Source organism: Propithecus coquereli, unplaced genomic scaffold (genome assembly GCF_000956105.1).
Source record: "Propithecus coquereli isolate 6110/MARCELLA unplaced genomic scaffold, Pcoq_1.0 Scaffold440, whole genome shotgun sequence".
In the NCBI taxonomy this organism is placed as follows: Eukaryota; Metazoa; Chordata; class Mammalia; order Primates; family Indriidae; genus Propithecus; species Propithecus coquereli.
In genome coordinates, this window is record NW_012150175.1 from 628732 (window position 1) to 653347 (window position 24616).

The following is a 24616-nucleotide window of genomic DNA, read 5'->3' on the forward strand; positions in this document are numbered from 1 at the left end:
TAAGAGACTTGAATATCCCTGGATTTTGGTGTCTGTGGGGATCCTGGAACCAATCCCCCATGATACCAAGGGACAACTGTAGTACATTATTCATCCCCTGTTAATGGCTGCTTGGATGTTCCAATTTGTTGCTTCAGTGAACATCCTTGTACATAAATGCTTGCACACCCATTCAGTTTTTGTATAAGAGATAGAGTCCTCAAGATGGAATTTTGGAAAACATGTTCCAAGTCTTCCTATTTACTAGGCCCTGTGGTGTGTGTCCCAGCTCTGAATGCTGCACATCTCATCTGTCTTCGGCTTTATTAGTTTAATTTGTGAAGCAGCAAGAAGAAAAGTCTAGGCTGCATCAGGGTTAGGTCTAAGTTATGTCACAGGTGCTTTCTCCCTTGTGTGCAGATCTGTGCTGTTTTAGCTGCTGTCACTGAGGTGATTCGCTCCCAGGGAGGGAAGGAGACAGAGACTGAGTACTTTGCTGCTCTGGTGAGTGGGTGCCACTTGGGGGTGGGTGTTCAGAGCACCAGGTTTTGCAGGCTCCAGAGAGGAGACTAGAGCCCCTGGCATGTGGGACTAGAGAAGGACAACCTTGACTGGATGAAAGTGCTTCAGTCATTTTTAAGTGGATTGGTATTTGCTGCATTATTCTTACAAAATGAAAACCCACTGCTCTGTTTTCTCTTTCTTTTTTCTTTCTTTCCTTTTTTTTTTTTTTTTTGAGACAGAGTCTCACTTTGTTCCCCTAGGTAGAGTGCAGTGATGTCATCAGCTCACTACAACCTTGAACTCCTGGGCTCAAGTAATCCTCCTGCCTCAGCCTCCTTAGTAGCTGGGACTACAGGCGCGCACCACCACGCCCCGCTGATTTTTTCTATTTTTAATAGAGACGGAGTCTCGCTCTTGCTCAGGCTGGTCTCAAACTCCTGACCTCAAGCAATCCTCCCACCTTAGCCTCCTAGAGTGCTAGGATTACAGGCGTGAGCCACCGTGCCTGGCCGAAAAATGATTTTTATAAAGTGTGGTCTGGGGGTCTCCAAGACCCTTTTGTGGGGCTGGCTAGGTCAAAGTTATTTCCATAATTATACTTGAACATCATTTACCTTTTTCACTCTCATATAAGTATACCATAGAGTTTTCCAGCAGTTACATGATAATGTGATAACATTATTTTCACAGCTGATAATATAATTGTGTTTGTGTTTTAATAATTGCTCAGTTTTAATTTTTAATATGGTAAATATTGATATAGCCTACATAAAACCTATTTGGGGGGTATCCTCAATAATTGTTAAAGGCATAGAAGTTTAAAACCACTACTGTAGAACAGAAGTTGGCAAATCTTGGCCCATGGGGCACATCTGACCTATGGCCTGTTTTTACACAGCCTCAGAGCTAAGAATGGTTATTACATTTTTAAAGGATTGTTAAAATGCACACAAAAAGAAGAACGTACAACAGAGACTGTATGTGACCTGCAAAGCTGAAAATGTTTACACTCTGGCCCTTTACCAAAAAGCTTGCCAACCTCTGCTCTAGAATAGTAAAGTAATTAGATGGCAATATATGGCATGATATATGTGCCTGGCAGTATTTTATGTATTTAACATATATTAATTAAACCTCACAACAACTTATAGAGTAGACAGTATTATCCCTATTTTACAAATGAAGAAACTGAGTCACGGGTTTATTTACTAGCCCAGCATCACATAGTTGGTTGAGCCTGGATTTGAACTTCTTATACCATGGTTCCTGGTCATAACTGCTCTGCAGGACACATGGTTCCCCACTGCCCTCTTCTTTTTCCTGTTCGCCCATTGTGATATTTTACCTGTTTTATCCATTCACGCCCCTTGGATCTGGCCGTCAGATGACAACAATGGAAGCAGTGGAGTCCCCCGAGTCTCTGGCTGCCGTAGCTTACCTGCTGAACCTTGTCCTGAAGCGGTGAGTCCTGTCTCCTGTTTGAACCCTGAGTCTCTTTGTAGAGGGGAGAAGGGAATGTGGACAGGAGAAATAGGATCAGGGAATTGTTTTTTAAAAAAGGTACTTGATTTTGTAAGATGAAAAAGTTCTTGAGATTGGTTGGACAGCAGTGTGAATATACTTAACAGTACTAAATTGTATACTTAAAAAATGGTGATTAACGTGGTAAATTTTATCTTATGTGTATTTTACCACAATTAGAAATTGAAAAATGAAATAAAATTTTAGAAAGATACTTGTGTGTCAGGTGGCATTCTACAACAATGGCATGGCTTGAGCCATTATACCAGAGAGTGTGAGTGTTGGCACCTGGGGAGGGGGCAGCCCTGGGGCATGAGTGGGACAGGAGGAGTGGGTTGGAATGTTGGCCCCAGGCTGTCTGGAGACCTGCAGCCGGGGGAGGTGGAGAGAAGATTGGTGTGAATTTGTGAGGGCCTGTCTTGTGGGCGGTACAGAGCGTGGGCAGTGGAGAAGGTGAGGGAGGCCGGCGCTTGGGTAGAAAGCACCCTGAGCTGGCGTCAGGAAGGGTGGGCTCCTATCCTTCCTTTATTGCTCAGTGGATGAGTGACTGGGCCACCGCACCCCTGCCTCTGTCCAGCTTTCTCCTTTGTACCACACGGGGCTGCTCTCAGAGGCCCCTTTGGGGTGACCATCTCTGTCCTCTCCCCACAGTGTTCCCAGCCCTGTGCTCATTAAGAAGTTCTCTGATACCTCCAAAGCCTTCATGGATATCATGTCAGCCCAGGCCAGCAGCGGTTCCACCTCTGTCCTCCGATGGGTTAGTGTGTGGGGCTTAGTTTCCCTTCTGGAGTCTTCCAGAGCCCATGTGATTTGGTTAAAGCTTGGGTGCTCCCTGGGAGGGGTTTAGGACTCTGAGGATCCTCAGACAGATCCATTTGGGATTTTCTGGAGTCATTGAGAACCTGGGCTCTTTTTCCTCCTGAATGAGGCTGGTGGAGCTGAGGGACTCTGACTTTCTTCTTCAAGGTCCTGTCCTGCCTGGCCACCCTGCTGCGGAAGCAAGACCTGGAGGCCTGGGGCTACCCTGTGACCCTCCAGGTGTTCCACGGGCTGCTGAGCTTCACCGTGCATGCCAAGCCCAAGGTGAGACATCTAGGTCCCCAGACAATGGTGTGGGGGAGTGGCAAAGCCACCCCTCGGGCCCAGCCCAGACAGGGCTAGCCTGTCTGAGTGGCCTTGGGGAGGTTACCCTGAGTGCTGGGCTCTTGCCTGAGGTTCTGCTTTCTGCCTCAGGCCTCATCCACTTAGATCTAGAAGCGTAAAGATCTAGAAGGTGAAGGGCAGCTCTTCTCCTATGGGATTTTGTTCACTATCAGGCCCTTCTGTATCTCTGTGCTGTACAAGTCAGTGACGTGTTTGCACATGTGTCTCCCAACATGGCTATTTACCTTGACAGGGAGGGTTGCATAGTTGGGGGAGGAGGGCTTTGGAGTCACAGACCTGAGTTGGGTCCTGGACTCACTGCTTGTGGTGTGACATTGGGCAAGTTACTTAATCTGTTGAGCCTCAGCTTCTTAACTGTGAAATTGGGATAATATTGATACCAACCTTGCTACAGGCTTGTGGGGAGACTCTAGCGTTCCTCACAGGCCTGACGCTCAGTAAGTGGGGGTTCCTGGCTCTGTTTCCTCCAGAAATTTAGGGCAGCGAGCATGCAATAGCAGTAGCAGTCATAGAACCACAGCATTAGCACTGTCATCCCAGGTAGTCTCATCCCTCCCTCCCTGTGTGTCCGCATGATCTTTTCCTCACCTTCTTCAAGTGTCTGCTAAAATGTCACTTCACTGCAGTGACACTTTCTTGACTGCCCTACAAAAAGTAGCAGCCCCTGCTCACTTGTCTGCGCAGTCCTTTTTACCTGCTGATGTATATTTGTTTGTTTTCTGCCTCCCAAGTAGAATGTGAGCTGTCTGCTCTGTTCACTGCTGGTTTACCAGCACTTAGAGCAGTGCCTGGCTTGGTGGACGCTCAGTATTTGCCAGATGATGGATGAATCAATAAATCCCTATTTTAAAGATGAGGACACTGAAACTCAAGAGTTTAAGCGGTTGGGCTTGCTCAAGGCCGTGTGGTGAGTTGGTAGTAGAGCAGGGGTTTCAGCAGAAGTTTGTCTTGCTTCACAGCTCAGGATTCTATACACGCGAAGGCCCAGACATCACGTCGAATATATTGGTTCAGTTAAAGCTTGTTGGCGGCTGGTTGTGCCAATCACCCAAGGTGCTGATTGAATGCTGACCTGGCCTTGCTCCCCTCTCCTTGCCCCTCAGATCCGGAAGGCTGCCCAGCATGGAGTGTGCTCAATCCTCAAGGGCAGTGAATTCATGTTTGGTGAAAAGGCCCCTACCCATCATCCTGCTGCTGTTTCTACCGCCAAATTCTGCATCCAGGAGATCGAGAAATCCGGAGGTGGGGAAGTCAGGTTGAAGGCGGGTGGATGGGAGGTGGTGGCCACCAGAGAAGGACAGGGCCTGCTGCAGAGAGTGGGCTGGTGTCTCAACTCCCCTTCTGTCTGCTAGGCTCCAAGGAGGCCACCACCACGCTGCACATGCTGACGCTGTTGAAGGACCTGCTGCCCTGCTTCCCAGAAGGCCTGGTGAAGAGCTGCAGTGAGACTCTCCTCAGGGTCATGACCTTGAGCCATGTGGTGAGCTCAGGCCCAAGAGCTGGAGGAAGGGGGGCCCACAGTGGTAGCATTTAGGGAACTCGCTGGTTAGGCAAAAAGTGGGGCCTGGGGTCTCCCTGCCTCAACCCTGCTCTTAGGCTAAAACAAAGGACACCGGGTCATCCATGGTGTTGGGATAGGCTGGGCCATTTCAGAGTTCTATCCAATTGGAAGCTGACCTTGGACATTAGGACAGACTGAGGATGGCTCTGTGATGGGCTGGTAAACTCCCTCCCCTTGACCTCTGTCTACTCTATACCATATTTTTTTACTTGCTTACTAACAAATCAGTATAGTAGCTTTAAAGACACATTAAAAGTGATCCCCTGTCTTTCTGCCATCCTAGCATAATTCTGTTAGTCATTATACAGCCGGCCCTCCATGTCCATGGGTTCTGCATTCAAGGATTCCGCCAAGCCTGGATTGAAAATATTTGAGGCAAAAATGGTTGGTTTTGTCTGTGCTGAATATGTGCAGACTTTTTTTTTCATTATTCCCTAAACAATGTATTCCCTATTTTTTTTTGTCATTATTCCCTATTTACATTGTAATAGGCATTAGAAGTAGTCTAGACATGATTTAAAGTACACAGGTTATATGCAAATACTATGCCATTTTATATAAGGGACTTGTACCCAGGCATGGTGGCCTGAGCCAGTAGTCCCAGTTACTCAGGAGTAAGGCACGAGGATCACTTGAGCCCAGGAGTTAGGGTTAGGGTTAGGGTTGTCCAGCCTGGCAACATTGTGAGACCTCATCTCTAAAAAATAAATAAATACAAAATTTAAAAAGTATATAAGGGACTTGAGTACCAGTGGATTTTGATATCCATGGAGGGTCTCAGAACCAGTCCCCCACCAATATCAAAGGCCCACTATTTGTTGTCTTGTAGTGTTTACTGTTGTACATATTTTTAAATTGTTTTATGTAATGTGATTATTATTTAAAAGGAAAAAAACATTTAGAAGTATATAAAGTAAAAATCTCCTTCCCTCCAAATCTCATTTCCTAAGGTAAACAGTGCAAATGACTTACTGTGTGTCCTTTCAAACATTTTCTCTTTGGGTAGACAAACATTAAAAAATACATAGAAACACAGCTGTAGTTACAGTATGCGGACCGTTTGCAGCCTGCTTTCTTGACCATTATGTTAAAAACATTTTGTTAATGTTGGTCTTTAAGTCATTTAAAGTTTTTTCAGTGACTGCTATGTCTTACTAAAGTGACAGTCCCCAGAGTGTCTGGGTGTTGGGGGCATGTTTTCAGATTCAGGGGTCCTTAGCTCCCTCTAAGCCCACTGGGTAGAGTGGGAGGTCAGGGGTGGGCTTTGCAGTTCCCCTCTAAGCCTGTGTGTCCCCTCCAGCTGGTGACAGCCTGTGCCATGCAGGCCTTTCACAGCCTCTTCCATGCCAAGCCCAGCCTGAGCACCCTGTCGGCAGAGCTCAATGCCCAGATCATCACGGTGAGGCATGATGGTTGGGGGAGGGACCTTATCGGGGAAGAGCCTCGGGTGGCTGTGCTGGGGGTGCCGGCCCCACTACCTGTCCGCAGAGTGCAATTGAATGGGCTCCGCTGCCCCAGTGGAGGAGGCAGTGGACGGGCAGGCAGATAGGAGACCAGCTACAGAAGTGACATCAGCGTTCCTAGAAGATGGGCCCTGACTCTTGACCTAGTTAGCTTTAATAAACTATTTCAGCATGGCCTTGTGGTGTTCACAGACACCTTGAGCAGGGTGCTGAGCCTTAGAGATCTGTGGATGGATTTTGGGAGGGGGAGGACAAACCCCCCAAAATTGCTTGCAGAATGTATATGTGCATCGTGCATTTTTTCAGAGACGGGCTCTAGCTTTTGTCAGACTTACAAAGGGGTGCGTGACCCATTGTGCTCCACCGCTGCTAGAGCTGTTCTCCCAAAGAATCAGAACTGGGGGAGCTTCACGAAGCAGGAAAAGGCAGGAGGTGGGAAAGCCAAGGGAGCTGTGAGCTCCAGGGTCTCACACAGGGGCCTGTCACTGGGACGTTGCTGATGTCCTGGGGGTGGGAAGGGGTCATGGTGGTTGGGGCTGCTGACCACACTTGCTCAGTCACCTGTTTACTCCCTGTCCCCGCTCTAGGCCTTGTACGACTACGTTCCCAGTGAGAATGATTTACAACCCCTGCTGGCCTGGCTTAAGGTCATGGAGAAAGCCCATATCAACCTGGTCAGGTAGGGACGAGGTGGAGGGGTGTCTCAGGGCCTCAGGCCAGGCTTCCTGCCCTGCAATGCAGATGGGAGGGACTGAGCTGGAAGCTGGAGGAGCCGATCAGCTTCCTGGGGACTGGCGGCATCTCCATGGCAAGTGCGCTGCAGGGCAGCTCTTATTTTCCCGAGTCCCAGGGTAGGACAACATAGCCCGTTTTAGCCAGTTTGATTCCTTTCCTGCCAGAGCGTTTACCAGCTAGCTGTGAGGAGCAGCAAGGGCTGCGAGCACCACGCTCCAGCTTGAGGCCCGAGTTTCGACTCTGATTCTTGTCTCTCCCTGGCTGAGTTGTCCTGTGCACTTGGCTTCCTTGCCAGAGGACATCTGTTCTCTGTGGCTCCACTCTGCCCTGACCTGGGCTAATGGGTCGCTGCTCTGGGTTTCATAGTCTGCGTGAACCTAGTTTATGCTTCATGTGTCTGTGTATATTTAGGATTGCGGCCCGGCCACTTCATAGTAATTCCATGTTTCCAGAATAAGAAAGAGAAGAAAAGGAGTATATGGTAGTCAACTGATCGCTCACATGCAGGCAGGGCCCTATGGCTCTGCCATGCTGGGTCTGTCTTCCCACAGCTCAAGGGCTCCCACATTCTGCTCTGACCCAGGCACATGCTGAGTCAACCTAAGTGTCCCACAGGCAGTAGTTAAATATAAACAGGAAAATGCTATGCCACCATTAGAAATAATTGAAGTAGATGTGCATATGCTAATATGGAAAGAACAAGATATTTTGAGAAAAACAAGGTGCAGACAGCAGGCGTGGTGTGATTAGTTGTATCTGTATATTCTGGAACCAGATTGCCAGGGTGTGAAGCCTGAGCCCACTACACCCAGCTGTGTGGCCGCGGGCAAGTTACTTGACTTCTCTGTGTCTCAGTTTCCTTATCTATAAAATGGGAGTTGTAATAGGATATACCTCATTAGTTGTTGCAAGGTTTAAATGAATTAATGTATGTTGTTATATCAGTGGTTGGTGTATGATGTGTTATATAAATGTTAGCAATTGTTGTTACTGTGTATGTTTGTGTTAATATATGCATAAAAACTTTTGAGAAGTTCATCTAAGGGTTTGGCTGGAGGAGGGGTGTGTTAAGGAAGGCATGCCCTTCATTTTACACCCTGAAAACCTGTTTGAATTTTTTACTACATGTAGTTATTACTTGAATGACAGTAGCTTTTTTTAAATCACCCACCGGAAGGGCTCTATAGAGCCGTGCAGACCAGTGACTGTTTTCGGATCTGGGCCATCTGAGGGCTGAGTCCCCAAGGCTCAGGGCCAGGTCCCACAGAAACCATTTGTCTTCACAGGTTGCAGCGGGACCTGGGGCTGGGCCACCTCCCTCGCTTTTTTGGAACTGCGATGACCTGCCTCCTCTCCCCGCACTTGCAGGTGGTGACAGCTGCCACCCAGAGCCTCAAGGTACTGCAGCTTCAGCTGAGGAGCAGAGAGCGCAGGAGGTTCCGTGGGCCACCCTGCCTCTCCCAGCACTCGGTCCTGGGGAGGAGGTTCTCGCAGTGGGAGATGGACCTCTTAAAAGCTTTAGGAAGCCTTCGCCTGGGAGGGGTGAGTGGTCTTGGGCGGCTGCCTTGTGCCCAGACAGCCTGTGGCCTCTTTCTGCAGGAGATCCTGAAGGAATGTGTGGCTCCCCACGTGGCCGACATTGGCTCCATCACCTCCTCGGCCTCGGGCCCTGCCCAATCCATCGCCAAGATGTTCAGGTGAAAATACGGTGTCCGAGTTAGGAGGGGATGAGGGGCACCTTGTATAAAGTTCTGGGTAATGGCTGGGTGTGGTGGGTCACACCTATAGTCCCAACACTTTGGGAGGCTAAAGCAGGAGGATCGCTTGAGGCCAGGAGTTTGAGACCAGCCTGGGCAATAAAGCGAGACCCTGTCGCTACAAAAAAAATCAGCTGGGTGTGGCGGTGCACCCCTGTAGTCCCAGCTACTTGGGACGCTAAAGCAGGAAGATCGCTTGAGCCCAGGAGTTTGCGGTTACAATGAGCTATGACTGCTCCACTGCACTGTAGCCTGAGTGACAGAAGAGACCCTGTCTCAAAAAAGAAATTTCTGTGTAATGACGAGCACCTTACTTTTTTTGTTTACTGTGGGCCATGCATCCAGCACTGGGTGCTTTGTGGGATTTTAGGCTGCCCTACTGAACATTGCCAGAGCAGCGACTGCCGATTTGAGCACCTACCACATTTCAGGAGCACGTACAGCAAGAGAGGTGCCATGGTGTGGTGCTTAAGGGTGTGGACTCTGGAGCCCACTGGGTTTGAATCCAGGTCTATGCATTATAAGCTCCAGTCATCTGGAGCAAGTTCTACCTCTGTACCTCAGCATCTGCATTAGTCAAAGGTGAACAGAGAGGTGAGGATTAAATGAAGTAATACATGTGAAATTCTCAGAAAACCAGTTAAGCATTCAATAAATATAAACTGCTAGTAATCCTTGTGGTGCTGGGAGACAGGTGCTAATCCCATTTTGCAGATGGGAAAGCTGAGGTTATCCAACTAGTGGCAGCCTGACCACAGTCTGCTCTCCCATTCACGTGCTGTGCTGCCCTCCACACCTGTAAGAGGGACCATTCACAGACACGGCCACTGTCCACCCTCACCCTCCCAGCAGGGCAGTGAGGAACCTCATAACAACAAGCACCCCTGAGTTATCCTGAGAAAGGGGCTGGGATCCTTGGTGTCTCCTCTGGGTGTGTCTGCACAGCTCCAAAGTGTGGTGCTTTGGTTACTGTTCCTCATGGGGAAATAGGCCAGTTTCCTGTGGCTACATCTGGGATGAAGTTTCAGGAAGACTCAAGAAGTAGAACTACCAATCCTCCCCCACCCCCCTGCCTCACCTCTTCCCCACTTTGCCTCCTGTTGGCCATTCTTGCCTAGAAACTCCAGGGGGCTATGCTTCCTTGGGATATGGAGTAGACCGAGGTGTGCACAGGCTGGAAGGGGCTTTTTCTGCCCAGGCCACCTGTTCCTACCCTGTCCTCCAGCGTGAGGTCAGATGGAGAAGGCATAGGGCAATGATAGCACACCGGCTCTGGAGACCCAGTGTGGTTACTAGTGGAGTGACCCTGGCAGATTATTTAATCTCTCTTAGCCTCAGTTTCTCCATCTGAAGATGGGACAGATAATGACTTCACAGGTTTCTTTAAGCATTAGATTATATAAATGAAACTCTTAGCCTCAGGAGCGGTGTGGATACTTTATAAATGGTAGTTCTCTTCCTTTGCCTTTCCTGGGGCCCCACCCCTGTTGGCCTGCTGGGGGCCTGCAGCTCATGGTGCTGGCCACTGGCTTTTCCTCGTGGGGCACAGGGTGGTGTGACCATGACTGTGCCTGCTCACTTGGCAGGGCAGCGGAGGAGGGCCTGATGTACAAATTCCATGCGGCATGGAGCTCAGTGTTGCAGCTGTTACGTGTCTTCTTTGAGGTGTGTGGGAGGCAGGCCCATCCTGTGATGAAGAAGGTGAGTCGGGCGTGGTGCTTGGCCCTTGGACTGGGGGCTCCTGGAGTGGGCATGTATCTGTGTTCCCTCTGCACTCCTCACCCCTGCCCTGACGGTGCTGTAGCAGGTGCCAGGTACGGGGTCTCCTGGAAGGTGACCGGGCCAGTGTGGGATGGCCAGAAGGAGGGCTAGGAGGTCCCCCCTGCTACTGCCTGCTCACCAGTCTTTGCTGGAATTAATGCTTTTGAAACTTAGGGAACCTGGGGAGTCTCCCTTATCCCCACCTCTTTTAATTTTTCATTCTCTAAATTTCCTGTAACAAATGAGTATAGTGTTGATGTTTTAAGCAGCCCAGAGGGGTTACTCCAGTTCAGAGTCAACCATTTAAGGATCAGGGGTCACCCAGGGATCCTGAGCAGACCCCGGCTCCGGGAGAGGTTAGGCACCTGAGGACAGGCCCATCATCAGCAGGTGGAATAGCTCCTGGCCTCTGGGGCCCTCCTCACTGACTCCCTCCTGTTGTGTGTTGAAAAAAAAGGGCCACACTGGGAGGGCAGGGTGTCCCTTGAGAGGCCTGGCCTGGGCCCTAATAGATGACGTCGGCCCACTCAGCTCCCTACAAGAGGCCAGGCAGGTCCGCGAGAAGGGAGGCTGGCGGGGGTCTGGGGGGCTGTGGGGAACCGGAGTGTGCAGCTCTGTCTGCTCAGTGCCTGCTAATTTGCTAATTGTCACATGTGGGTCTGCCTTTGCCAGACCTTCCCATTCAAGATAAATTGGACATTTATATGAACATATAACATTTATATGAAATTTACTGTTTTTACGTGTTGTTAAATGAAACAATTTTGTGAAATCCTGGGCCTTAGGGAGACAGTAAACATGGTAAGTTAGCTGGGTTGTCAGTTTGTGCCCTCTGGTGTATCACTTAACCTGGGCCCAGAATCCTGACCTCATCCTTTTGGAGACTGGCCTGGTCTCAGGCATGAGTCCCTGCTCTCGAGCTTGTCTTGATGTGTGACCTCTCACCTCTTTGTTCCAGTGCCTCCAGTCCCTGTGTGACCTGCGCCTCTCCCCTCATTTCCCCCACACGGCAGCTCTGGACCAGGCAGTGGGGGCTGCAGTGAGCAGCATGGGGCCTGAGGTGGTATTACAGGCTGTGCCTTTGGAAATCGATGGCTCTGAGTAAGTGTGACCCTGGTTGGCTTCCCTACGAACCCCAGGAGAGCCTGATGGCTTGTTCTCTTGGGAGAACAAGGAGGAGCGGGCTGAAGTCTGTGGGCTGTGCAGGCGTCAGCGGGAGGGGCCGGAGGAGGGCTCTCCTGCTCCTCAGCTCAGCAGGGGCTGTGCTGCTGGGTACGCTGCACTCCAGCTGTCACCTCTTCCTCACTGGGCCCTTCCCTGCCTCCTTCCAGAGAGACTCTGGATTTCCCGCGGAGCTGGCTGCTGCCCGTCATCCGGGACCACGTCCAGGAAACTCGACTTGGCTTCTTCACCACCTACTTCTTGCCCCTGGCCAACACCTTGAAGAGCAAAGGTATGGGACCCTTGCCTGTGTGCAACCCTGGGCCCCCCACAGTCAGCTGAAGGGGCGGTGTCTGGAAGGGCTCTGAGTCTAACACACCCAGCCTTCAGGACATGTGGCAGCATCCCTCCACCAAGCAGGTGCAGTGGCCAGCCAGTGCTTGAGTACCCTCCTCAGGAGGGCTCTCCCACGCCTCTGCTCCAAGGCATGGCCAGGTGTCCCCTCCCTATGACAGAGCTCTGCCCTGTGGGGCAGACCTGGGCCCTCCTGTGTGGAGCCTCCACCCCTGAGGCCTTGTTCTTCCCCTTTTGAGCACAAAGAACAGCTGTGCCCCTTCTTCCCCGTGAGAGTCCTTGAGACAGACTTTCACACACCTGTGGGTGTATTGTGTGTACACACACACGTGCATGTGCACACACCCGCACACGCTCGTGCACCACATGGTATTTTGTCAGTGACGGTGGTCCTGTGAGATTATAATACCGTATTTTTACTGTCCCTTCTCTTTGTTTAGATAGGCAAATACTTACCATTGTGTTAAACAGCTGCCTGCAGCATTCAGTGCAGGAACATGCTGTACGGGTGTGTGGCCTAGGAGGATAGGCTACACCACACGGCCTAGGTGTGTAGCAGCCTGCACCATCTAGGTTTGTGCGAGTGCACTCTGAGGTTCGCACGTGACAAAGTCGCCCTACGACACATTTCTCAGAACACATTGCTGTCGTTAAGTGACACATGACCATATAATTTATATTTCTATGTATCTATTACATTTTAAAAATAATACGGGCATTCTTAGGTATTCGAAGGTGATCATTCCCCACTGAGATGTTCTTTCTTCAGGCTGCGTGTCCTCAGGCCCTTGCCTCTCTGTTTACCCTCTAGTTCACACAGGGCCTGTGTTAAGCAGACTCAGGCCTGCATGAGGGACAGGCAGAGCCCTGGCTCACGTTTCTTGGCCTGATGATGACTCCAGGAACTTCTGTTTTCATTGAATTTTGAGGGTCTAGGGCAGGGTTGGTAAACTATCTCACCCACTGCCTGTTTTTGTAAGTAAAGTTTTGTTGGAATACAGCCACATTCATTCTTTTACGTGTTATCTGTCACACTGCTTTTTAACGACAGAGTTAAGTAGTTATGACAGAAATCATATGGCCTATAAAGCTTAAAATACTGGCCCTTGATAGAAAAAGTTTGCTGTCCCCAGTCTAGGGCAGTGGTTCTCAATAGGGGTGGTTTTGCTGCCCTGGGGGCATTTGGCATTGCCTGGAGATATTTCTGGTTGTGACGTTTGGGGGAAGGGTGCTCTGGTATCTAGCGGGTAGAAGCCCAAGCACGCTGTTAAACACCCTACAATGCACAGAGCAGACCAACACAACAAAGAATTACCTAGCCAAAAATGTCCACAGTGTCAAGATTGAGAAATCCTGCTCTAGGGCAGGGTTTCCTGATTTCAAATATTATCTTATAGAATATACAGGAAGTGTTTAATGAAGAAAGTAAAAACCATTCAATCCCTCCACCCAGAAATAATTACTAAAATTTTAATGTATTTTCCTTTCCATTTTTTTCTATATATAAAAAGAATATTATATTTTTACTCCGTAATTGGAATTACAGTTCATGTGTTAGTAACTTGACTTAAAATTTTTTCCCTGATATTTAAAAAAAAATTTTTTCAGTTCGAAACCAGCCTGAGCAAGAGCGAGACCCCATCTCTACTAAAATTAGAAAGAAATTAATTGGACAACTAAAAATATATAGAAAAAATTAGCCGGGCATGGTGGCTCATGCCTGTAGTCCCAGCTACTCAGGAGGCTGAGGCAGGAGGATCGCTTGAGTCCAGGAGTTTGAGGTTGCTGTGAGCTAGGCTGACACCACGGCACTCTAGCCCGGGCAACACAGTGAGACTTTGTCTCAAAAAAAAAAAAAATTTTCTTCTATATACAACAGAAACAAAGGCCCATCAAAGAAAATACAGATGAACCCCTAAAACAGGGGTCGTTAACATTACCTGTAAGCCCTGGCATGGTTCTCAAGGTTCCATTGTGCACTCTCATTGTCCTGGCAGTACTACATGTAGGTATCTGTCCTGAGGAAATGATTAGATAAGTACACACCAATTTATGTTCCCAGCAAAGACTTTCCCAACAGTGTCATTTATACTAGCAAAGTACCAGACACAACCCAAATGTCCCTCAGTAGGGTTCTGGTTAGATTAGTTACGGTAAAGCCCCAGTCCGCATGTGGCATAGTTGTTACAAAGAAAGAAAGAGGCCGTGAGGTAGGGATGCACAATTGAGTAGATGGTGAGTTTTGAATCTCAGCTCAGCCACTCCAAAGTCTGGTGAGTTGGGGCAAGTTCGCTTAGTTTCCCAGGGTCTGCCTCTCATCTGTAGAAGGGGCAGGATGATTGCGTGGAGGGGAGTCAACGAAATGATCACATAAAATGCACATCACATGAACTGCCACACAGTACTTGAGTAAATGTTACCTCCATTATTCATTGTTAAGTACACAAAATGATATATGGATAGTACAGTCCTGTTTAAAAAGTGTGCATTGTTTAAAGAAGTATAGGAAACTGGGTGTGGTGGCGCACACCTCTAACCCCAGCTACTCAGAAGGCTGAGGCAGGAGGATCGCTTGAGCCCAGGAGTTTGAGACTTAGGTGAGCTATGATGATGCCACTGCACTCCAGCCTGGGTGACAGAGTGAGACCCCATTTCTTAAAACAAACAAAATTATAATAAAAAAATAAAGAAGTATAAGAATAAAGTCGCAAGAAACAGAGGCCATCCTGTGGGAGTAAGATCATGGAGAGACATCTGCTTTCTGTTTTCTATAGGTCTGTTTCAGCTTTTTAGAATCAACAATTATTATTATTATTTAATTTATGGGGAGGGGAAATCACCCATATTCCCGTCCTCATCATTGGGATCTTGGTTTGACTTTGGTAAAGTGAGGCCGGTTGGCCAGGAGGGTGCCAGGGTCACACTGTGTCCTTGTCTCATGTTCCAGCAATGGACCTGGCCCAGGCGGGCAGGACAGTGGAGTCCAAGATCTACGACACACTCCAGTGGCAGGTAAGGGTCAGGTGTGGGGTGTGGGTAGGAGAGTGCAGTGGCACTGGTTGCTGGGTGTCACTCTCCTTTATCTTCCCCTCCCTCCTCAGATCTGGACCCTCCTGCCTGGGTTCTGCACGAGGCCCACAGACGTGGCCACTTCCTTCAAAGGGCTGGCGCGGACGCTGGGCATGGCCATCAGCGAGCGCCCAGACCTCAGGGTCACCGTGTGCCAGGCCCTACGTACCCTTATCACCAAGGGCTGTGAGGCAGGTACGTGTGTGCTCGGGGCCCTGGGGAGCGGATGACCCAGGTCCCCTGGCCCCACCCACTGCCTACTATGCTCCCTGCCAGGCAGAGCCACCGACACTAGCCTCTGTGCCACATCCTTTGCTGCTTCAGCTGGGGACCCGAGGAGTTAGTAGAGACGGAAGACCGCCCCTTCTCTCTCCCCTTTACTCCCACTGTGCTGACAGCTGCTGCAGATTAGCTCAGTCAGCGTCGGAGGCTTTATTGCGTGGCTGGCACTTTGCTCGCCCCCAGGGTAGGAGCCACAGAGGAGCACAGACCACTGTGGCACCTTCTCCCTGCCCTGGCCCCAGCCCTTCCTGTCACAGATACGCCCCAAACTCATGGGTTCCACATCCTGCCACAGTGTCCCTTAAGAGAAGTCCTCCAGGCTACAGTGCTCCAGCAGCCATTGAGGCACGGTCACCTCCTGTCCCTCTATTTGTTTTGGGTTTTTTTGTTTTACTCACCGCTACATTAATGAGGATCCTGTCCCTTTAATACAAACTTTCGTCCTCCTGCCAGAGGCTGACCGAGCGGAAGTGAGCCGCTTTGCCAAGAACTTTCTGCCCATCCTCTTCAACCTGTACGGGCAACCCATTGCAGCCGGGGACACTCCAACCCCGCGCCGGGCTGTGCTGGAAACCATCAAGACGTACCTCACCATAACCGAGTGTCAGGTAGCTGCTGGAGGGAGGGAGGAGAGGACTGCTCTCAGGTGGGCAGAGTGTCCGCAGGGGGCCCTACCTACCAGGGCTCACCTGGGTCTCTGCCACCTGGAGAGCGGGACCACATACCAGTTGGTTGTGGCTAGGGCTGGGCTGGGGCCTTCTAAATGGTGGGGAGGCTGTTCTGGGAGCTGCCGCTGTTGCTGCTCTGTATTCGTCTCCTCAACAATGCCCTCCTTCTCATCCCCTTCGTGCTGCCAGTTGGTGAACGGTTTCCTGGAGAAAGCTAGTGAGAAGGTGCTTGACCCTGCCAGCTCCGACTTCACTAGGTAACGTGCTCACAGCTTGCCCAGCGGATGGAGGGGGCCTCACCAGAAGCCCTGTTGATTCACTCTGGAGTTATTTGGGGGGGTCTTGAGATAGTGAATGTCTCAGCTCTACCGGAGAGGCCTAACTAGTTCCTCCTTCCTGGAGAGGCCTTTTAGCCTGCTAGGGAGGAATGAGGACCCAGGAGACACACTGCCCCAGTTCAAGTCCCAGCTCCATCACTTATGGGCTGTGTGACTTTATGCAGGTTACTTACTCCCTCTGCCTCTGAGTCCTCATCTGCAAAACGAGAATGGTGGTAGTGCCTGCACCAGGGTGCTGTGAGGACTGAAGGAGTTGGCACCTGAAACAGCCTGGTACACCATGGCTGCTTGTCGAGGTGCTAGCTACGGTTACTGTCACGCGCTCCGTGCTCCTTCGAAGCCCCTTGTCCTCACCCTGTCTCCCACCTCCCCGTACCCAGTAGACATAAGAACACGGATAGTCTGAACCCTTCTCCTGGGTTCTGGGTTCTGGGTTCTCCCTGAGCCCCTGTTTGGTCTCCTGCCCCTGAGCAGATTGTCTGTCCTGGACCTGGTTGTGGCCTTGGCTCCTCATGCTGACGAAGCCGCCATCAGCAAGCTCTACTCCACCATCCGGCCCTACCTAGAGGTGAGCCTCCAAGGCCGGGAGCCCCAGCCCACCATGCTTGGGGGAGATGGGGCTCCTGGGAAGGTGGGGCCTGTCTCGCCTTCATCCCTTGCCGCTATCCACGATGAGGTCCCCGTCTGCTTTCTCCTGCAGTGGCTTCCCCTTATACCCTGTCTAGCCCATCTGTCACATTGGGGCCAAAGTGACTAAAATGCACAGCTGTGCTCAGGCCTGAGCTGCCGAGGTGTCTGTTGTAGTACCAAGGCCATGCCGCTGCTCCCGGCTCCCTCACTAGGCCCGTCCCAGCCTGGTCTGACCTTCATCCATCCCAGCCCACCCCCCACCACCCTCACCCTCACTCCAGCGTCATTAGGCTGCTCTAAGGGTCCCAGATATTATAGGCTTAGTCTGCGCCTTTGCACGTGTTAGGTTCTCCACAGGAAATGCTCGCCACTGCAGCTAGCAACTGTGCAGAGCTCAGCTCCGCAGGGGCCCCTGACAGCTGGCGCGGTTTCACAGCAGTTACTTACAGTGCGAGAAGTGCAGGTGGACACCGTAGTCCAGGGCAGGGCCACCCCACCTCAGGAAAGGTTCCCTGGGTGTAGCGATTAAGAGCTACTTTGGAACAGCAAAGAATCAGGCACAGAAGGAGAGAGAAGATCTCCGCTAGGCAGACCAGCAGGTGCACAGGCTGTGGTGCGCGCCAGATGTTGTGAGCCCAGGCCACTGCAGTGTGTGGCGCTTAATGGTTTGGAGGGCTGGGCTGGCTTCATGCCCTGCAGCACTACCTCCGCCCCTGTTCCTGGCCAGGAGCTAGCCACTCGCTGTCCAGAGCCCGCGGGCCCTCGGTCAGGCCTGCCGAGCCCCAGGTGGGCAGGCCAGCTTCTGCTCTGAAGCCCTCCAGTGCTGGCTGCAGTTACAGGGGGTGCTCTGATGCTCTGAATGGCATTGGATGGGAGTGAAGCCCCAGCCCCTTCCTCACCTGTCCCTGTCCGCCATGCACCCTCCCAGAACAAGGCCCATGGGGTACAGAAGAAGGCCTACCGAGTGCTGGAGGAGGTGTGTGCCAGCCCCCAGGGCCCTGGGGCCCGCTTCGTGCAGAGCCACCTGGAAGACCTGAAGAAGACCCTGCTGGACTCACTGCGGAGCACGTCCTCGCCCGCCAAGAGGGTGAGGGCCCTGGGGCCACCTGCTCTGCCAGGGGAGGCCAGGCAATTCCAGGAGAGGAGCCATTGTAGAGGATTAGGGGCGTGGGGGTAGCACTGAGGGGTCCTGACTGTTAGCCCCCTGCCCACAGCCCCGTTTGAAGTGCCTCATACATATTGTGAAGAAACTCTCAGCTGAGCACGAGGAGTTCATCGCTGCCCTCGTCCCAGAGGTGAGGGCGTATGTGTGTTTTGGGGGGGGGTCCCTGGAGTGTGGCTCCCAAGCACATATCAGAATCCAGGGAGGGCATTCATGGGAGTGGGGGTGGGCTTGATTCACTGCCTGGGCATGTGGGTGCCTTTCCCTGCCCCTTCTGCCTCAGGCAGCCAACCCCAGGTAGGCCAGCTCCAGGAGCACGTGCTAATGGGGCTGTCTTGGCCAGGTGATCCTGTGCACCAAGGAGGTATCCGTGGGTGCACGAAATAACGCTTTTGCCCTGCTCGTGGAGATGGGCCGCGCTTTCCTGCGGTTTGACTCCAATCAGGAAGGTGAGGCCCGGGTGATGTAGGCTGGGGGTGGATGCTGAGGGGAGTAACCCCTCAAAGCATCCTCAAAAAAAAAAGGGGGAGGGAGCTCCCTGCCCTGGCCCCGGGTCCCCCTCCCTGGCGGGCCCTGTCCTGGTTGACCCGCCCTGGTCTCTTTCCCCAGAGGCCCTGCAGCGCTACCTTGTCCTGATCTACCCCGGCCTCGTGGGCCCAGTGACCATGGTCAGCTGCAGCATCCTGGCCCTGACCCACCTCCTTTTCGAGTTTAAAGGTAAGTGCTTATTTCCTTAAAGGCCTGGGAAGCCCTCAGGGTTGGCAAATGCCCAAAAGGTCTGGACAGGGAGGCTGCGGGAACTGGGGAAAGGTGCCAGAAGGGAGGAAGAAGAGCCAGCACCCCGCCCAGCCTGCCTCCGTCTCCCTTCCTACAGGGCTGTGCTGAGGCGCCCTCCTCACACCTCCCCACGGTGCAGCTGTGCAGTCCAGCTGCCCTGCATCCTGCTGCAGAGTGGTTGAGAGGACGTTGGGGCCGATGCCTGGATTTTAGTCCTAGTCCTGCTTCTTGGCTACCTCATGAGACCTTGAGCAACTTATTGACCTCTTGGAACCTCAGTTTCTTATTGCTAAAACGGGGGAGAGAAATAGCACCTATCTCAGGGTTAGCTAAAGGACTGAAGGCCACTCCGTGGAACCACGCTGGGCACACAAAAAGGCTCCCAGTGGCAGCTTCTACTGACATGTGACCTGACAGGGGCAGTTGGCAGCTGCTGCTTCCCCACGGAGGGGTCTTGGTTCTGGGTGGGGTTCCGGGTGTCTGGGACAGTGGCCCCCTTGCTGCCATAGGTCTGATGGGAACCAGCACGGTGGAGCAGCTGCTGGAGAACGTGTGCCTGCTCCTGGCCTCCCGCACCCGCGACGTGGTCAAGTCTGCGCTGGGCTTCATCAAGGTGGCAGTGGTTGTCATGGATGTGGTGCACCTGGCCAAGCATGTGCAGCTGGTGGTGAGTGCCCCCATTCCCCACGGTGGGCAGCAGGATGGCCTCTGAGCTGCCAGCATGGGCCCAGTGGGTGGGCCTCAAGGCCAGCAAGCTTCACTTTTTTTTTTTAGCCAGAAGGTTATTAAGGAGCCCTGGAGGGGACCCATAGGGGAATGCCAACCCAGTGGGGGCTAGAAGCAGGCACGGTACCCAGGCTGCCTCTTATCACCCCCAGAACCCTCCACGGAAGCAGGGGCTCTGCAGGGCAAAGACCAGTGGGCAGGGCCACCCCTCAGCGTACAGATAGGGAAACCGAGGCCAGAATTTCCAAGGTCATGGTGCTAGTCAGCAGCAGCCCTGGGGCAGACCCCAAGGCTTGGAACTCAGGCTCTGGGCTCTCACCCTGCAGGGCCCCTCATCTTGCCTTTCCCCTCGCTGCATTTTGACCTTCCTGGTTTGAGGAGGTTCCTCTGAACACACCCAGCTGGGCTGCAGAAGGGTCTGAAGTGACCTTTGGCATTGAGTCCCTGGCCGCCTCCTTTCCAAGGGGAGCCTAACCCAGGCTTGCCGCAGGCTGGGACAGTCCTCTGAACCCTCTGCGTTGCTGGGTTGAGTCATAGCAGGCCTCCAGGTCCCCCTTCTTCCCGTCTGGCCTTGGGTTCAAGACAGGAGGGGCTGATGATGAGCATCAGCAGGTCCTGCCCCTGCCCACCAGAGCCTTCCCCTAGCTGGGGTCCAGAGACGGGGAGGATGGCGAGAGCAGTGACATCTGTGTGGTTATGAGAATGTACAGAAGTCCTTCAAAGGGTGGCTGGGTCCCCTCTTCCCCCTTGGGAGGCACTGCAGATAATAAGGTCTGCCACCCACACATGGAACCCAGCCCAGGCCAGATGGAGGCTTGAGAAGAGTTGAGCCAGAGAGTGATGCAGTGCAACAGGACGGATGTGTGGGACCAAGAGAAACTGGTGGTGGTGGTGGCAAAGTAGGAGCCATGGCATTAGCTAGACCTGGACTGAGCTTGTGCCTCTGTGGCCACTTAGCAACCACTTAACCCTTTGCCTCAGTTTCCTCATCTGTAAATTTTGGATGGTAGCATGTATCTCATGGGGTTGTTCTGAGGATCCAGTGAGAGCATGTACATAGAGTGCCACGCGCTGTTCGGAAGACTAACGCTGTCATCTTGGTAGGGTGCGTTGTGTCCTAAAGGAGGCTTTACAGGAAAGATGGGGGCTGCCCAGATTATGGAAGCACGATTGGACCAAGGGCAACTCTAATCCTCCCCCTTAGCTGGGTGGTCCTGTGCCCCGGGTCTGGACAGCAGTGGAAGGGGCGGAGTGGAAGGCTTGCCCTCCACCTAAAACCCTGGCGCTCTGCCGGCAGATGGAAGCCATCGGGAAGCTTTCAGACGACATGCGGCGGCACTTCCGCATGAAGCTCCGGAACCTGTTCACCAAGTTCATCCGCAAGTTCGGGTCTGTGTGCTGCACATGGGCGGGGGTGGAGCTGGTGAGGAGCTGAGTGTTTCCAGTGGCTCCTCCGACCTCTGGGCAGTGCTCTCTGGCCAGGGCCTCTCACCAGCCCTTCTTTGCCACCCTCAGGTTTGACCTGGTGAAGGGACTGCTGCCCCAGGAGTACCACAAAGTCCTGGTAAACATCCGGAAAGCAGAGTCCCGGGCCAAGAGGCACCGTGCCTTGAGCCAGGCTGGCGTGGAGGAGGAGGAAGAGGAGGAGGAGCCTACCCAGGGCAAAGGCGACAGGTGAGACCATGGGAGGGCCCTGGGGCCCTGGTCTCCCCAACCCAAAGCCTGCCCAGGCAGTGCCCCATCCACCCCTGCCTCACGGGACTTCTCTGACGTGGGGCTTCTCTGTCCTCAGTATCGAAGAGATTTTGGCTGACTCAGAGGACGAGGACAACGAGGAGGAAAGAAGCCGGGGCAAGGAGCAGCGGAAGCTGGCTCGGCAGAGGAGCCGGGCGTGGCTGAAGGAGGGTGGTGGTGATGAGCCCCTCAACTTCCTGGATCCCAAGGTGGCCCAGCGAGTCCTAGGTAAGCATGGAGTTGGCCTTGATGCCAGGTTCTTGGGTGATGGGTAGGGGTGGCTTTTGTGGCAGGTCTGTGGGCAGGATCTGAGAAGCACCCATTTGGGGGCCCAGAGCCAGGCTTGGTCACGATGAGGGTGTGAGTTGGGTTGGGACTGGCCTTCCCCTTCTCATGCCAAACTCTGCCACCCCAGCCACACAGCCTGGGCCCAGCCGGGGCAGGAAGAAGGACCATGGCTTCAAAGTGAGTGCCGACGGCCGGCTGATCATAAAGGAGGAGGAAGATGGTGACAAGACGGAGGAAGAGGAAGGCACTAAAGGTGCGTCCCTGCCCATCCTGGGAATGCAGCTGCTCCTGGCCCAGGCCAGGGGTGCACTTGTTTCATTCAGTGATTCACTCCTGCGTTCACTTATTCATTCATTCACTGACCACTGTTGAGGAAGCATAGGTAGAAACAGACATGGGAATCTTATACCTAAGGCAACTTTCTCAAACTTTTCGAGTTCCTCATACTTCTTTGACCACATTAAGAAATCTTTTTAAAGTCCACTTACTCAAGGCTTCTTGGAAGTGGCTCCAGAAAAATATAGAAAATTTTAAAAAAAGGAGAAAAGAAATCTTTTTATGTTGCAACCGAGCCATTTATACAGTACATATATAAATCAAGGAAGCTTCCAGAAACAGTACTTCCCCTCACCACGTGTGATGCACGTTGTTAGTCTTTTATTTTCTCATTTCTGCTTCCTTCCTCTCTTTTCCTTTCTTCCGCCTCCCCTTTTTTCTTTAACGCGAACTTGGCTGAGGCCCTGAAGCTCGTTTAGAGGCAGAGAGAGCCAGACTGAAACCCTCCCAACTTCCCAGTTCCAGCATCTCTTGTCCCAGAGTCCCTCACGTGTGACATCTTAAGAGTCCTGTTCAGTCTTTCTTGTTCCCCCTCTGCACACCCGTCCACTAGATGAGAAACACCCAGGTCTTCTAAAACACACCTGTGTCCCTCGTGTCGGTTTCCACTTTGAGGAACTGGGGGGCCTGAGCTCCTCCCAGAAGGCCCGCCGCTCCCCTCACGCTGACTCACCAGCCACGTGCCTGTGGGCACGCACTCGTCCTCCCCGTGCCTCCTTGTCCTCGCTCAGAGCGGGCGTCATACCGACAGCTATCGCACAGTGGTGGTGTGCAGGGGAAACGGCGGGACATGCGCACAGCACACGTACATGCCTGCTGTGAACGTGACCATCGCTGTTCCTCATCTGGTCTCTGCTCCCCTCACCCCCTTATGCTCTCCCGTCTCCCCTGGTGTCCAGGTGTTCCTGGGGCTGAGAACGCCCCTCTCCTCCTGCCTTTCCCAACCCTCCCCGCTATTTGGGTCCCAGCTCCAGGCCTTTGTAGCCTTTCCTTGGCACCTCAGCCCAGGGCCTCCTTCCCCCAGAACTCCTGTCAAGCCCAGGCCTGCCCAGTCCTGAACACTTGGTCATGTGCTGTCTTTGTTCTCTTTGGGTTGTTGGTTGACTTTGCTTGAGTTTCTCTTCCTCCAGCTGGTCTGTTCCATGCTGCTTTGTCTCCCCACACGGTGCCAGCACACATGGGGGGACAGTTTTCAAGCAGGAGAAGGCAGTGGTCCTGGCACAGTAGGGGCATGAGCGGGGCTGGGGGAGTGCCTGGTGCCCCAGGAAACCTGGGCCTTTCTTCTAGTCTCAAAAAAGCCATATTCACCTCACAAGTGGGGTCACCACTTCCCTGTGAGCCCATTGTCCCTGGCGCCTAGGATGAGAAGGAGAAAGGGGCAGTGTTCCAGGGTCTCATCTCATCTCGCAGAGAGAACACAAGGGTCTAGGGAAGGCAGTTTCTGGGGCTGGTGTTGGTGCCCCTCAGCCGGGCGAGCCAGGAGGAGGCAGAAGGACGGGTGGGCTTTCGAGGAGCTCCCAGAGTGCTCACAGGCCTCTCTCCTTTGGCTCCAGGTGAGGATGAAGAGATGGCTGACCTGATGGAAGATGCGGGTGTCAGGAGTGTGAGTAGTCCCGCGGACGGAGGGCTGGGGCCTCTCCCCTAAGCCTGGGACCTGAAACTTCTCATCCGCCCCCACACACACAGACATCACTCCTGCCCTGCTTCCCGAGTGCTCACGGCTCCTCGGATGCACACAGCAGGCAGCCCAGAGGGTCGTGGGTGTGTGTGCGGGAGGGGGTGAGATGGCTGACCCCCTGTGGGGCTGGGGGTGGGGGCTTAGGTGCCTCTGCAGCACCCATTGGCCTTCAGTGTTGGGCTGGTTGCCCAGTTGAAGGAAAAAGGAGGCACAGCCCTTGTCTCTCCCCCGAGCGCAAATGCTGTGCGGGCTGCAAGGGTAGCCGCTGGCCTGTGTGTTCCCGCACACAGTGGGGCATTGCCTGGAGGAGCATACACTGTGTGCCAAACACTGTGCTGAAGGCCACATCACCTCCTAATCTTCACGGAAGATAGCGACTCTGTCGTCCCTATGTTGGAGGCGGGTGCTGAAGGTAGGCAGCCTGCCCAAGGTCACAGGGTTTATTGGATGCAAAGAAGGGATTTGAACCCTGGTCTTCCAGTCTCCTGAGCCCAGGAATTTAACCCCTTTGCTGCAATTACCCCTCTTGACCTGGCAGTGCTGCCTGCCGGGATGGAAGGCAGACTCTCACCTGCGCCCGCCTGAATCAGCAAGGGCTGGGCCCAGCCCATCAGCTGAGAGCTGCTGTTCACAAGCCCAGTGAGCAGCACTTCTGGGGCATCCTGCAGCAATTTCCTCCCAGCCCAGGCAGCCTTCCTGGACATGACCTCTAGGCGAGAGGTGCCTAGGTTGGGGTTCAATAGATTAATGGGGAAGAGGCTCTGGGGTTCCATCTTGGCTTCAGACTAACCTTTCCAAGCCTCAGTTCCTGATCTGTAAAATGGGGCTCTAAGCAGACCATCTTGTGGCATCACTGGGACAATTTGATAAGACTGGACATGTAAAGTGCCTTAGCACAGAGCCCAGCACTCCTCTGAACTCCCGTTTTCCTAAGTGTCGTATCTGTGACTCTTTGCCCCTGTCCTTGC

At 52.7% G+C, this 24616-nt stretch overlaps 1 protein-coding gene across 1 annotated transcript in view; it reads left to right on the forward strand.

Annotated features, from left to right (window-relative positions):
• RRP12 (ribosomal RNA processing 12 homolog (S. cerevisiae)) overlaps positions 1-24616 on the forward strand; it is a 39150-nt gene that overhangs the window by 8859 nt on the left and 5675 nt on the right. Inside the window, exons 3-30 of the mRNA XM_012654489.1 lie at positions 400-483; positions 1868-1944; positions 2656-2761; positions 2971-3087; positions 4272-4410; positions 4521-4648; positions 6030-6128; positions 6780-6871; positions 8214-8325; positions 8527-8624; positions 10271-10385; positions 11404-11546; positions 11777-11898; positions 14908-14972; positions 15062-15224; positions 15765-15919; positions 16169-16236; positions 16792-16885; positions 17876-18034; positions 18162-18242; positions 18453-18558; positions 18719-18826; positions 19396-19553; positions 20910-21001; positions 21128-21286; positions 21405-21574; positions 21762-21887; positions 23524-23573. Coding sequence (XP_012509943.1) covers positions 400-483; positions 1868-1944; positions 2656-2761; positions 2971-3087; positions 4272-4410; positions 4521-4648; positions 6030-6128; positions 6780-6871; positions 8214-8325; positions 8527-8624; positions 10271-10385; positions 11404-11546; positions 11777-11898; positions 14908-14972; positions 15062-15224; positions 15765-15919; positions 16169-16236; positions 16792-16885; positions 17876-18034; positions 18162-18242; positions 18453-18558; positions 18719-18826; positions 19396-19553; positions 20910-21001; positions 21128-21286; positions 21405-21574; positions 21762-21887; positions 23524-23573 — 3186 coding nt within the window. The remainder of the gene's footprint in view (positions 1-399; positions 484-1867; positions 1945-2655; positions 2762-2970; positions 3088-4271; positions 4411-4520; positions 4649-6029; positions 6129-6779; positions 6872-8213; positions 8326-8526; positions 8625-10270; positions 10386-11403; positions 11547-11776; positions 11899-14907; positions 14973-15061; positions 15225-15764; positions 15920-16168; positions 16237-16791; positions 16886-17875; positions 18035-18161; positions 18243-18452; positions 18559-18718; positions 18827-19395; positions 19554-20909; positions 21002-21127; positions 21287-21404; positions 21575-21761; positions 21888-23523; positions 23574-24616) is intronic.